The sequence below is a fragment of the Prosopis cineraria genome, unplaced genomic scaffold, assembly GCF_029017545.1.
Source record: "Prosopis cineraria cultivar Desert tree isolate PC_DT_omini unplaced genomic scaffold, ASM2901754v1 PC13, whole genome shotgun sequence".
Lineage (NCBI taxonomy): Eukaryota > Viridiplantae > Streptophyta > Magnoliopsida > Fabales > Fabaceae > Prosopis > Prosopis cineraria.
In genome coordinates, this window is record NW_026555344.1 from 8,066,118 (window position 1) to 8,081,022 (window position 14,905).

A 14,905-nucleotide genomic window follows, 5' to 3' on the forward strand; every position below is an offset into this window, starting at 1 on the left:
TCTCCTATTTTTTTGGGATATTTCTCGTAATTTTCCAAATGTTTGGATAATTACAATTAAAGATTCAAAACTTTTGAAAAATCCACTTAGACCTAGTTGAGCTTTATATTTCCAGTTAACATGTTCTCTAACTTTGGTTTCCCATAACTTTAATATTTTAAAATCGTTGTATGTTTGCCCCATAAAAACTATAATTTGTTAATTTATACTTATTCTTGAGCTCCTAAGCTCAAAGTTTTGGATATGATAATTAGTCGCTTTTTGATTTTTTTTTGGCCATATTTAGTTATCTTCTTCTTTAAAAAGATAATTTTTAATCAATTATTTAACATTTAATTCAATAGTACAATTTTATTTTATTTTTTAAAATATATACATAATATTTATTTTCAACTCTCAAAATTATTTTTATCCTTTTATTTTACTCCAAAACCTAACAAGTTCATTTATATCTACTTTGCCAATAAACTATAAATATATGTTCCGTTTGATGATTGAAAAAAAAAAATAGAATTAAAGTCATTAAAATATAAAATATATATAATACATTATACATATAATATTTTTTTATCTTTTCACTTAACAATATTTATTTATTCTTTATTATTAATTAAACAAAAATCACGTCTCATCACATTCTTGTATATTTTATAATCGTAAATGTTATATATACCAGACATAACCATAGATATCACATACCCTTATGTATGAGTTTTCCTCCAATAATACTCTAATTGTGATTTCAGACTTCATTTTAACATTTCATTCAAAATTTAATCACTTGGTCTGAAAGTGCAACTTAGATAGATTCTTGTATTGGTTAACTTCATGCGCATAAAAACCCCAAAATTATGTTTGTTTTGTCACAAAAGTTATGGTTTTCCATAAAATCTAACGATATACTAGCAATACTGACGCAAAGTTTAGTTCACAGTGAACTTCCAAGAAACTACTACAAAGACATTGTTTGATTATTTTAACAACAGATCATTACATTAAGTTTAAAAGTATTAGAGGCCACATGTTTAATCATGGGATTCTTCCTTAAACAACATATCAAGAACCCCAATCAAAGGAAAGGCCATCAAATGTACAAAAAAGAATGGACTAATGAACAGAAGTTTCGAGGGTGGGAATTAGGTGAGAGAGACATGAGGCCTTGGATTAACAATAAGCGATTCTCCTTCTAATTTGTTTACACCATACCATATCTGTTAGAACTAGAAGTCCCTTAAGTCTTGACTTGTTAATCGTCTCTATCTTCAGAACAGAGTTTCAAGCAGTTTCGGCGAAGACATGGCAGCCACTTGTTTAAACTGATAGGCAAATGTTCACAATGAGCGTCATGCAACTCAATACAAAATAGGTCTAATGCTGTACTAGTACTTCAAAAAATTGAAAAATATATTCAGAGAATTTATAAACCAGCTTTAGCTTCTGTTCTATTTCTAATGTACCTTGTCTTGCCTGTACTTCATCCTAATGGCACTTAAAGGGCAGCCTTCGGTATTCATCTGCAGATCTTGCAAGGCAATAATTGTGGATTTCAAATCTGACGCTGTATATCTTGAATAATGTTCAAGAGTTGGATTCTGCGGAAAAACAATGAAGGTCACACTCCTAATAAAAATAATATCGCCTAAACTACCATATTGATTCCAAGTATCATGATCATCAATTGACCCTAATATTTGTAAAGATGAAAAGCATTCAGTAAATCCTGACCTTGACTCTATCAATAAAACATTAAAAAAGCTGCTTGTGAGGTCAGGATATACTTGATGTGTTTTTTATAAAATGGTTGGGCTAAAATTGATGGAAGCAGCATCCAATGTGGTAGTTTAATCTAATATAACTTAAATGAAAAGAAAATTAGGAAGGGATATGAACCCAAGGGTGATATGACTGATCTAATGTCCATCTGGCCAGAAATACAGCCGATGCAGCGATCAGAGAAGGAAGGAAAGTCAAGAAACTAAAGTCCATGAGGCTTAGTTCAGCAAGATAGTTGGCCAGGTATTCCAATTCAAGGCTAGGACACTGCAAAATTCAGTATATAACAGATCATCAGTACTGAAATCCGACAATTCGGCATGCCTCCTGTGGAATCATAACCAAGCAGCTTTCACTAAAACTTATCCCTTCACCTTGTAAGAAGCTTGCGCTGCTCGAAGAAACCTCCTAAGAACCAAGAATGTACATACACAGTTTGATAAGACTCTTTCAAAAAATAAAATGAACTTTATTTTCTGTATAGATTTCTCAATGAAAATTATACATTCACATCATCAGCATTGCTGAACGGCAGCATGTTAAAAAATTACCTGAGGAAAGTTTTTGTTGTGGGAGCAAACATTTGAAATTGGGAACACCTAAACACTTGAGTCTCCATTTTAAGTACCTGCCACTTACTTCATTCAGTGATGCAAGGAATCCACTAACTTTATAAAACAATATTTTAAGCATGTGCTCATCACAAAGAGCAAGATACAATGGATTACTACAAGTATCCACTTTGTTTTAGTTATCAATAATAAAATCAACGATATACAAAAACCAACAAAGTAAGAATGAAGTTCATTATCAAAAAACAAGACCGGGCTTGACTTTCTAAGCTCTTGTGTTTAGACCTCTATGAAACTGCATTTTTAGTTAATCAATTGAGCATTTACCATCTATTGTACAAGAAATACTGCATACCTCCTCTTTTGTGTAAGTGTTGTCTGTGATGAAGCAGAATTCATCAATCCGCGGGGGACAAATTTCTTCAAGCTTCCTTCAATCACAGAAAGCAAAAGACATATGGGAAAGTTTTTCCAGAAGTATTACATCACATGACACAGGGATATAATGATTCAGCTTAACTTAAAATTGTTCGTGGCCTTTGTAGACTGAAATTATCAAAAACTAGTTGAGAGTTTCTTGAACAGATATCAGAATAAAATCAGAATAAGTAGGCAAGAATAGATTGAAGATGATATGAAGTTGAGAACCGTTAGCACGGTTGTTACCAATAGTGTAAAGTCACATGCTGTCTTTCCTACCACCTTTCTTATACCATCGTTGAAAATCTATATATCTATATGTAAAATAAAATATAAGAAGCCGCACTATTCATAAACCATGAACAATGCGACTCACCTCAAATTCCATGTGAAGCACAGGACCCAGTCTAATTATCTTCAATCTTTCAGATAAAGGTTTCAACTACCAACATGAATACAAAAAAAATTGATGTTAATTCGTTAATTATGTTAGAAGGCAAGAATATTTTAACTTCTTTCGTCTTTAAGAATCCCGCCCCTTAGATTTTGTCCGCAACAATCAATGATTCTTCAGTTATTGGAAATTGATTGCATCATAAAAGGCATGTATCTTATGCACTGAATCTTTTGTGTCTGACAAAGTCCACCTAAACAAAGTCATGCAGGTGCGGCAAACATAAGGAATCAATTTCTGATCCTCAAGTTTGATATCTTGATTTTGATAATTGATCATGATTACATCAAAGTCATAACCTTAAGATGGTGGTGTAAATTTTGCATCAAAGCCGAACCAAGGACATGGAGAGGGATCTAGAGACCAAGATTTGAAGGTCGGAAGCTTCAAACTGAGTTTTTCTTGTCCCTTACTTATTTCTTTCTGCATTTGGATGGCCATATGCTCAAAAGGTCCCACCTTTGTTTTGTCCATATCTATGCGTGGCTAAGCTTTTTGTTCCAGATTAGTTTGATCCCACTCATGAACTAGTTTTTGTTATCTCTTCAGCATGATTGCTTTTAATATACATGTGTAGTTGCTTCTTGTGTTTCTATTGCGCCTTCCCTCTTTGAAAGCAATTTGTTAACTTGGATAGAAATACACTGGTTAGCCTCACATAGTCAAATATGTTTGATCTAAATTGAACCATAGGATTATTCACCTAAGAAATTAGGGGTAATCTCATGATAAGCCTAATACAATGATTTGAAAGACATCTTTAGGTAAAATTGAATCCTGACCAACACTACTCATACACTTGTGATAACACATCTTTGAGTGAACACAACAAAGGTCAGCCAGTATCCTTCTAAGAAGGTCACTGTAATGTGAATTCTGTCAGCCATTTGAACTGTTAAATTCAATGAAAGAACGTGGCATCCTGGCACTAATAGATGTCAAACGGGATATCAACTAAAGATTGAAACCAATACTATCTCATTCTTATTATCAAAGATAACATCTGTCTTCGTAAGGTGCATCTTCTTCATAACGACCAACATCACAGAATAATTTAGTACCACACAAAAGCATAAGCTCAACAGAATAAGTAAAAAATTTATTACTGAATCCCAAAATTACAGAACTAATTATATATGACTTTTTGAATGATATTCATCAGAAAGGAATGAAATCAACTTCACCATTTACGAGGCATAATGCCATAATGTTAACTTACGAAGCAATTAGCATGCAGGTGATGCCAAGCAGCTGAAGTCTTTGCCTTTCGATGTAATTTTTGGAGAGAAACCAATCTATGAGATATACAGTCAGGTATAAAGTATCTGGAACCAATTTGTACTCCTCAGAAACCTGAAAATATTATTGTATATGATGATACTGTCCGGCAGAAAATATGAATCTAAAGAGAAGGTCTAAAATAACCTTGTCTGTAACTCTCGAGAATCAAATAGACACTAAGTTGAAGTTATGTAATAATATAACAAACTTGGAAATGAATCTTCTCTTAAAAGAAGAAATACAACTAAATTCACAAAGAATTGGCTCAGTTCAAATACTGATGCAGAACAAATCACTACTACAGTAAGCTTGGATATGTATCATGGGGAAAAAAATTTGGACAATAATGCAAGAGAGGATTCATCATTAACGAATTCACAAATTTCGCAAAGTTGCATGTTATTTAGTTAACACTTGATAACAATAAAATGCCGCAAATGTAGCAAGCAATTTAACGATGCAAGTTGCAAACCTCTACAAGCCAGTCAACTAATATCCCACGCATGCTTTGAGTGATATCTCGCTGAACTGTTTCCATGAAGTCAGTACAAGGTCTTCTTGCAAGCTGAGAGAAGAACAGGTTAACTATAGGAAGGAAATGGAAGGAGGGGAGAGAGAAATTATGGTAGTTACTGTTCCAGCTTGCAATTAAAAAAAGAAATTGCAAATCAAGCATCAAAACAGTGCTTAAAAAATTATTTGCTTTACCATGCCCAATTTAGGATGTTTTTGGCATGCTCAGAGCAACATTATAAGCTTGAGATATTACTTGACAGCTGATAATGCATTATCTTTGACCTAGTTTCCTTTAAAATTTTATGACCCATGTCCTGATCAGTTCAACGGATACAAAAGCTTATCATATAAACATGAATTTTACATGCAAATTCATTATAGGAAGTAACGTATGTATAACTGTAAAGCTAAATATCTTCTCCCAGACATCATTTCTAAAGTGAATCATTCCTGTTCATCAAGACTCCATTAATTTAATGGGAAGTTGGGAACGTGTAAAATGTATACGAACTTGCAAATAAGTCAATAGTTACATCTAAGCATAAAATTAGTTAGTTGGCGGATAAAACGAGTATACCAGATTCCTTAACGTTTCAGCAAAGTCAGTAGAAACAATGAGGCTGTATTAAACAGAAATAAACTGCTTTATGCAAAAGGTATGTATTTTCAATGCACCTCAAAAACACGTAAGTTGTTGTAGATATCAAAAGCATAGTCACTGCATAATTGAGGATCTTCATGATCAGCATCTATATCAGTGACATCTTGATTCTTCGATGCACTTGGAAGTTCAGAAAGGATAACTCTCTTGACTGCAACAATTTATATATGCTCAACAGTTAGTGACTAGGGGGAAAAACATGAAACACATCAACTGAGAAGCAATTTCATTTTTTGAAGGTAAAGAGTGAATTTACTAACCCTGCAGCATCAATGTATGAACACACGATTATGTATTATTGTCACTAAACCTAGCTTGCAAGCTACCTCTATGACAGTAAGAAGTTAGCAAGAGTCTAGATTTCTTTATGTAAGAAAGCACAATTGTTTCAAATGTACAGGTCAGAAGCAACAGTCACAGGGTTGTAAGAACTTGGGACTTGCTGCGCAATCTAATAACACACAGACAATTTTTAATTTTCAGATTACTCCACTGAAATACCATGTTTCTTCCAAGATACCTGTTTTCTTACTTATCTGACGACATACTAGTGTTGTAGATCGCTACAAGCTAATCTAATCAAATTTACACCAATCAAATTTAGATTCCTCAAACTGTGCTGCAAACCAGGAAAACAGCCTGATATTTTATTGCCCAACAAAATCAGACCTTAGAGGCTTATTCGCTCTTCAAATTGCATATTAATTGATTTAAATTTCTTCAAGAGAATAAAATGAAAAATAAAAAAAACACTATCTGAACTCTGAAGTAGTAAACAGGGGACTCAGAGCAATGCATAGACTATGTCCAATATTAAAGCAATGCTTGGATTAGAGAATAAGTGGAAGACCTTTCGTTAGAGAAATCAGTGGCTGAGGACATAATCCAGGAGTCTGCCCTCCAAGCAGACCATCATTTGCGCTACACACATTGTGGCCACTTGTCTGATGGAGGGCATTGTCTTCCAAATTACTTGAACAGGTAGCATCTTCTGATACAAGTCCTGTTTCTGGTAAAGTCTTTGGTTGTGAGTCAACTTGAAGCGGTGGTAGCTTCCCAGAAACTGAAGGAACTTCCCTGGAAATATTGACTGGGCCTGTTTTAGTCAGCTTGCCTTTCTTAGCCTGGTAGTCAGAAGAGTTAATTGAAAATTCTTAGCTTCACAACTTGGGGAGGAGGAAGAAAGAAAAGGTATCAACCCACAAGTAAATTTCAATGAGATAAGTTCAACAATAGAAAAAGGTAGCATCCATAAAAAAAATTTTCTTGAATCATCTTAGAGCTCATTTACAGCCAACAAAATGACAATAACCTGAATTTTAGTTGCATTGAAACAGCTCTTATATGAATTTTCACAGAAAACATTGGTAACATCCTGAAGAACAGCCCTCTTTTTACGCTGAGGACATGTTTGATCAGAAGTAGCTCTTTTTGATTTAGCTCGTAATGGCTTCTGATTTTGTTGTCTTGGCTCCTTGAGAGGTGGCAGCTGTACATTTGCATGAAAGGCAGCAGCTCGTGCACGAGTCAAGCGACCAGGGAGCTCTGCAGCTTTGGAAGAGCCAATGTTTTCTTTCTTCATGTCCACAAGATTTAGCAAAACATAGGCACCAAATCTAGATGCATAAATCCTGCAATGAAAAGATCAGATCAGGATAAAGGAAATTAACTGGAAGCCATAAAACCAGTATATGTGAGTCACTGAGGACAAGGAACCGATCACTGAAACACCAGATCCAAATAATTTAATCAAAAAAATTACTAAAAAAAAATAAAAATAGAAACGTCTTCTGTTAGAGGCAATATTCAAGCGGTTGAGCAACCTGACAGAAGAAACACTTTACTTGAAAATGTAGGTACTCACATCAACAGTAAACACTAAGTAATTTTTTTCTAGTCCATGTTTTTGAACGAGGAAGAACACAGCTAACTAGACTGCACAACTTATTCATCATTCATAACTTGATCATTCAACCAGCATGACTTAGAAAACCTGGCAAACCATATCAATATTCGGAAATCAATCAGGATTAAATATCCTTCAGCACAAACATGGTGACAGAATCCACAACCACATTTTTTCCCAGTAGGGCAGACAAATATTGGGTCTGTTGGCGAAGAAAATAATCTTTTAGCGGATTATATTCTCATAAAAAATATATTGACTACTTAAGTAAGATCAAGAATCTATGCACCCATAAAAGAAAAAGGAAAATATGATGATTTTATCTCACGGATTTTCTTCAAGAAAGTTGATCACCAAATTCTTCCATGACAATCTCGCAATACATAAAAAATGTCTACACAATGACGTTGGAAGAAATTTAGCACGCGACGCTCTTGTTGAGGGATACTAATGTTAACGAAGAAGAGGGCGAGAAAAAAGAGGAAAACAAGAATTCAGAAGTTAGAGTTTTGATGAGTTACGAAGGAAGAAACGGAGACCCAGAAGAAAAATCTGTTCTCGAAAACCCACATTCTCAAACTCGAAGATCGAAAAAGAAAACGCATCGTGAAAAAACAATCCATTATCACCATGAAAATGGGAAGGAAAGCGAAACGCAGTGCTCTGTTCACCCACCCTCATCGTCTTCTAGTCTCATTTAAGCTTCCCAGTTGAAAACTTCACAAAATGTAAACCTTGCGTTGTGACATTGTCATTTAAATCAGATTGTTCTTACAGCTTCGCATTGTTAAAACTTTCCCATTTCTTGGCAGTAAAATTAGCTAAAAGAAAAGTTTCAAGACTCAATCTTTCTTTTTTTTGTTATCTTTGGCGACATTATACGACAGCCAATCCCAAATCGCTAAAAGGCAACATCGGTCCACAAATCCCCCCTAAAAGAACCAGTTTCTTCTTCAAAAAATTCTACAAAAACCTAAGTGTACCAAATGTCACAACCCCGAAAACCAGCATGGCGACAACAAATGCAAAGAGAGAAAACACTGTTCGTTGAGTTTCGCGTGAAGATGAACCTGAGTCTATCTTGCAAGCTCCTCGACCTCCATGAGAGAGAGATGAGAGCTCGCAGAGACAGAAAGGAAGAAAAAGAGGAGCTTTCAGCTTTCAAGTCTTCCGAGAGTGCCAGCTATGGAAGAAGTAGAGAGAGTGAGAGTGAGCGGGATTGCTCGAGTTTAAAATCTCACCATCTCAGTGAAATAAAATAATGGTCAAAAAGAAAATGAAAGAATTAATAATTTATTTTGGGGTTCAGTGGTTGACCATTTGACTAAGAAGCTGAAGGCAGTTCTTTATGGAGCTTGTTTATTTTTTTATTTGTTTTAGGTTTCGATTAGGAGATTTACCGTAAGATCGCGCGTGAGATCTGGTCGTTTAAGGTTCTTAATCACCTAATTACCCCTTGATTATCCGTTTATTACATCATTCTTGCTTCGCCTCTTGACTGTTCCTAAGACCTCGTGGGCAGTCTCGTCATTTAAACGTTGTCGTTGAGGTTGTTAAATTGCAGAGATGTGATGTTATATGGTCGAGTGTCGCGGGGGTTCAAATTGAGCCAGTTGAAAGGTGCCACTTTGATCCTGGACAATAATGAACACCACGGTTCTGTCCGTTGGATATTCATTTAGTACTTGCTCAGAATTATGGTAATAGTTATAGCCTTCATTTTTAAAGAAAAATCATTCAAGTTGTATATTCGCCAACGATAATTATGTTCGCAAGCTTTTTTCGGCCAACCCTGTTCATTAGGATATATAAAAAATATATATTTGTTTAAATTTTTATATTGATCATTAAATTATTTGATTAGGGTTTTACGAATATTTTTTGTAATTAACGAAAATTATGTTTGAGGTGTATCCTGGAGGAAGAAGATATGAATGATGGAAAAAACTGATATTTTATGTGTTTATTTAAAGTAGAGCTGGTCAGATTTTGTGGAAAATTTAATGGTTGATGAAACTAAATTTTTAAAATGAACTATGTTCTATATCATGAAAACTTTACATGACAATCAAGTTTAGCCCCCAAAAAAAAATGTCACCCAGGCAAGATTGAATAAGGCTTCACAAAGGATTGAATAAGATTAAACTTTAACCTAACTTAAAATTTGATTTCTTTTATAAAAAAATCCTATTAGGCAGCCTGTAGTTCAATCTGGTCTAGTGATAATCTAAAAATTAACAAGATCGAGCTTGGTTTATAAGACTGAAAGACTTGTCTTATTAATCCAGTATTCAGTTAGCTTTTTTTTTTTAATGAGAGGCAATAATCCATTTCAACTTAATAAACCCAATTAAGATAATAAAAATATTTATAGTCATAATAAATACATAATAATTTTTAACAAGAAGGAAAAAACATTTCAATTATAGTCCAGGTAATCCAGATTATGAAATTATTAATATGAGCGTGTGACTGTATCAGGAACAGACTTATTAAATTATTAATAGTCTTAACTTATTATTATAAATAATTAATAAATTAATTATAATCATATTAAATAAATTTAATAGGATTAGACAGAATCAAGTAATTCAAATACTTAGTCTCTTGTTCAATCCAATCTAAAAAAATAAGATGGTCCTTTTAGCCCTAAAGAACCAGTTTTTAATAAGACCAGATAAGATCAAACCTTTTCAACTCAAACTGAGTCAAATAGAATTGGAAGACTTTCATACAACACTAAGGTTGAGCTTGGATCCGTGATGATAACTTCTCCAAAACCGATCGGTAGAATTGTACAAAAAAAATATATTAAATCAAATCAAAATGCTTTTGGAATTATAACCGTTTAATTCCATTAGTCTATCTTGTTAATGGGTTTTGATTTAAGCCTATTGAATCAAATTATGCACATATTTTTCTATTTATTTTTTCTCCCACCGTTAAAGCTCCAAAAAAGTAGACTTTTTTTTTTATTAAAAACAGAAGGTAGGAAAAATATATATGTGTATATATATATATATCTTGTAAAACTAATAAAACATATTATTGTTTCCTAAAAATAAATTACAGAAATTTAAAAAATAACAGTCAATTCAATCTATTTGGTTCAGCAATTCCTAAACTAATCAACCGAATCAATCAATCAAAATTTTTATTTAAAAATAATCAAATCAAAATTTTTATTTCACCCTACGTCTAGGTTAGATTGCAAAACAATAGAAAAATTTTAATCCTTTTTTATTTGAGTTTATTGTTTGGAAAAATATATTACGAGACAAAATCATATTTATTATTTCTTCAATACTGATACTTGATACGTAGGTTGAACGACTGTTTAGATTATTGTTCTGTCAAAGAAAACGTTGTTTGAATTTATGGGTGTTATGTCATCATCGCGGTGCAATTAGTCAATTACTAATAATATAAAATATAGAATTGATTACAAGTTGGATTTTTATGTTGACTATTACATTGAGTCTAATTATATTTTCAATTTTTATAAATTTTCTGATTCAACTTAATTAATCTTTTTTGCAAGGCAACAAAGGAATAAAATCAAGAAAGAATGACAGTTAAATCCCACAATATTAAATTAATAATAGTTAAGTTACTGATAATTTTTTTAAAAAGTTAGTTAAAAATATCAATCTAAATAATTACAAATTTGAGAGTTTTAATTGTAAATTAATATTTAAGTATTAAATGTAACTTTTGGATTATAACAAAAAATTTTATTTGTAACTGTTTAAATTAATATGTATAATTTATTTTGTAAAAAATTTTGTGAGAAACCTAATTATCATTAATTTAGTATTTTGGAATTTAATCGTCATTATCTTGCTAAAATCAAGCCCAATTTCCATGTAGATCAAATAAAAACCCAATTCATACGGGTAATCGTGAGGGGAAAAAACTAATTATTTAGGAAAGAAAAAGTGAGTTAAGTTGAATTAACTGTGATTGGCTTATTTAAAGAAACATAATTAGACGAAAATAAGTGTAAATTGAACACGCCAGGCATAAAAAAGAGTGAAGAGACATAATTTACGTATATCATATCATTAATTATTATTTAATTAATAATTTAGTAGGAGACAGAAACAGTGACATAAAAAAGGAAAAGAGTGAAGAGAGTGAAAATGAAATAAATGCGAGTTGACAAAAATTCCCAAAATTGGGAAGAGAATTAAAAGGCTAACAACGTGGGCATGCAAATGCGTTAGCCAGAAGTGATACAAATTCAAAGGTTGGTAGAGGACAAAGAGAAGTCCAGATCCACAATTCAAATTTGATGAAATATAATAATTAATTAAATAAACAACACAACGTAATCTCACTTGAATCTGAATCTGCCTACCTACATGCAACAAATAGTAAAAGCATCTTTAGTAGGGCCTGTTCTCCATACAACATAAAGGTGGCATGTTTCTAACTTTATATATATATATATATATCACAGTGAATCATATACTTATCACTCCGGGCTGCAACAGTGAGGCCTTCGATTAAATTAAATACTTAGCCGGTAAATTTTTTTTTAATAATTTAGAGTTAATATTTTTTAAAAGTATAAATTGATACCCTCTAATTCTATTTATAAATTATAAGTCATTTTTAACTTATTTTATCATAATAAAAAATTTTAAAATTTATTAATTTTATCTAAAAAATTTAAAAAATTTTAACGTTGCTCTTGTTAAATATATATATATATTGAGTTATGTACTTTCTCTCGCTAACATTTTATAAAAGATAAAAAAATTATTGTAAAAATTTTATGATATAATTTATGAATAAGATAAAAAAAACATTTTCTCTCATTTTTATGAATAAGATTGGAATGAGTATGTGTCATTAAAATTAATCTAAACGATCCAAAATTGTAATGGGAAAAAACTCAAACTTCTTTTCAAGTTTAGTTTTTCTTTGATTCAAAATTTTACTGGAATTTTACTTGAACTCCTTTGGTTCATCAAAGAAAATCTTTTTTATGATATTTATCATATTTTATGAATATTAAGTAATTTTACATGATTGTTTTCTTGATTTATACTATATGTAATAATTTGATTTCGTGGCTAATCATGAGACTTTTCCAGATTCCGATATTTAAAGTTTACTTACACTTTTAAATTCACACCTCAATCTTAATGTTTTATAAGTCAGTTGTTAAGATATAAGTTCAATTGCATTAAGTGTCCACCCACTCGAGATTTACGTTTTACTCTCCATGTTTTGATGGTGATTGTCCTTCGCTATTTACTTCATTAAAAAATATAAGATATTTTTTAAGGAATTAAGTATTGAAAAATATAATACATTTTTAATCTTTTAAAATGTAATTATTATTTTTTTAAATATTCTATTGATAGTAATTTTATATTTATTATAAAATATTTAATAGAGATAAATATAAAAAGATAGGGTTACTTTAAAAATAAATAATTATTTTATTGGAAGTGAGATTTGATCAAAAATGCTTTACATTTTTAAATAAAGTATTACTTTTAATTTCACCAACATGACTTTGAATGCCATTAACAAAATTCATTATTTTATTTTTTTAACAAAACTCAAAAAGGAATTGGCTGATCAACAACACTACATCGAGCCTTAAAATAGACCCATGCTTACAAAGTTAATGGTTTAAACATGGAAGAAAACACTTATTAAAATAAATATATCCAATAATTAATTATATTTGTAATTTGAATTAGTCGTGACAGTTAGTAATCTCATAAATATATTGGGAGCATAAGTAAAATAATAATGATAATGATGGATAGAGAGAATAAATAAAACAATAATAAGCCAAGCAAACAAGCTGGCATCTTCATGAATGAGTGATTGCAAACTTGAAACCTAAAGTGTTGAAAATTTGAATGTGAGGAGGAGAATGGGATAGGGATAAGGTGAGACTCAAAACCAGGCAAATGGGGCGGTTGTTTAATATGAATATATAGCACGTGACTTTATCAGCTTTATGACAGATCAGCAGCTTATGTGGACCCCCCACATGAGGGCCAATAACACATTAACACTAGCCCCTCTCTTTAATGTCCCGGCCACTCAAAATAGTACAGTACTTTTCCACTTTTGGTATCTAGATTTGTTTTAACTTAATTAATTTAAACTAAGACTAACTCACAGTATTTAATTGTCTTCCAAATGACCCGTAAAAATTGGGCAAGTGTTGTGGTCAATAGATCTATAGAAGTTGCTGCATCCATTGATTCAGGCATTTCAAATACTAAGATCTTGATCATTTGGTTGAAGATTTGAGAATTAAATTACATATATATATATATATTCAACCCTACATGAATGCGTTCATATTTCAAGTCCAACTAATCTTCTGCTTGATAGCTTAACCTTTATTTCAATTAATTTGTATCTTAGAAGCTACTAATTTGAATAACATTCTTAGACTAACAAAATCAAGTTCAACTCTTCATAATAAAATGTTGGTAATTAGACTTTTGTGCTCAGGCGAGGAATAACCTTTTCCCATACCAAAAATTTTTGGATTAGAAGGCATTTTTGTCTCTTTTTGTGTGTTTGAAAACGATATAATGTTGCCATATGCTTAAAAAAATTAAGTTTGATTGTTAGTTAATTTTAAAAATTATAGAAAATGACATTAAAAAACCTTATAATAAAATTAATATCAATTAAATTTCTTAAATTATAAATAAATTTTGAAACACTAATGTTATTTTTTACCCATATAAAAAAACTAAATATCATTTTGATCAACCACTTTAACTAACTATCAAGTGATATCAAATTATCATTGTTAGCAATAACATTAGTAAAAATTATTTAATATTAAATTAATAATTTTTTAATAAAATATTATTAAAAATATATTTTTTTAATTAATCATTGGTGTTGTTTTCAACAATGATAACTGATAATTATTTGGTAGCCTACCATAGTGGTTGGTCAAAATGATATTATGCTCTTTCACACATGGTAAGAAGTAACATTTGTCCCTTGACATTTTATTTGTAACTTGGGGGATTTAATCATTATTGATCTTTTCATAGGATACTTATTTATAATTTTTAAGTATTTTTTATAAATTTTATATACTTTTTATAATTTTTTAAGTCAACTAACAATGACTGTTAATATTTATTATTAGTAAGAAACAACATTGCACTATTTTAACTGTTGAAAAGAAATATTAGGCCGCAAAAAATTTAAAATGCTAGAGGTACGTTTTGGGTGAATATTTGGAGGACATGAATTCTCTTTAACTCAATATTTTTTTAGTAGTCACATGGACGATCGATGTGACTTTACAAATAATCTTG

The 14,905-nt window shown here is 31.3% G+C and overlaps 1 protein-coding gene across 2 annotated transcripts; it reads right to left on the minus strand.

The window, feature by feature from the left end:
* Window positions 1-934: 934 nt before the first annotated feature.
* LOC129290471 (cyclin-A2-4) lies at window positions 935-8,804 on the minus strand. Of its 2 annotated transcripts, none has more exons than XM_054927246.1 (12): window positions 8,654-8,804; window positions 6,990-7,308; window positions 6,528-6,801; window positions 5,692-5,828; window positions 4,973-5,065; window positions 4,439-4,572; window positions 2,701-2,776; window positions 2,325-2,401; window positions 2,148-2,181; window positions 1,891-2,040; window positions 1,458-1,592; window positions 935-1,316 (listed from the first exon to the last, which is right to left on the minus strand). In XM_054927246.1, the coding sequence occupies exons 2-12, from the start codon at window positions 7,257-7,259 to the stop codon at window positions 1,263-1,265; spliced, it is 1,434 nt and encodes a 477-aa protein (XP_054783221.1). In that variant the 5' UTR covers window positions 7,260-7,308; window positions 8,654-8,804; the 3' UTR covers window positions 935-1,262. The 2 variants fall into 2 exon arrangements, with proteins under 2 accessions (XP_054783221.1, XP_054783222.1); XM_054927247.1 differs by lacking the exon at window positions 8,654-8,804 and adding an exon at window positions 8,259-8,280.
* Between the last annotated feature and the right edge of the window lie 6,101 nt (window positions 8,805-14,905).

Coding starts and splice junctions, on each gene's coding strand:
- LOC129290471 (XM_054927246.1), bottom strand. CDS start 7,259: ATGAAGAAAGAAAACATTGGCTCTTCCAAAGCTGCAGAGCTCCCTGGT. Junction 5,066..5,691: donor ACAACTTACGTGTTTTTGAG/GTGCATTGAAAA, acceptor TTCTTCTCTCAG/CTTGCAAGAAGACCTTGTAC. Junction 2,777..4,438: donor ACCTGCATGCTAATTGCTTC/GTAAGTTAACAT, acceptor CTGTGATTGAAG/GAAGCTTGAAGAAATTTGTC.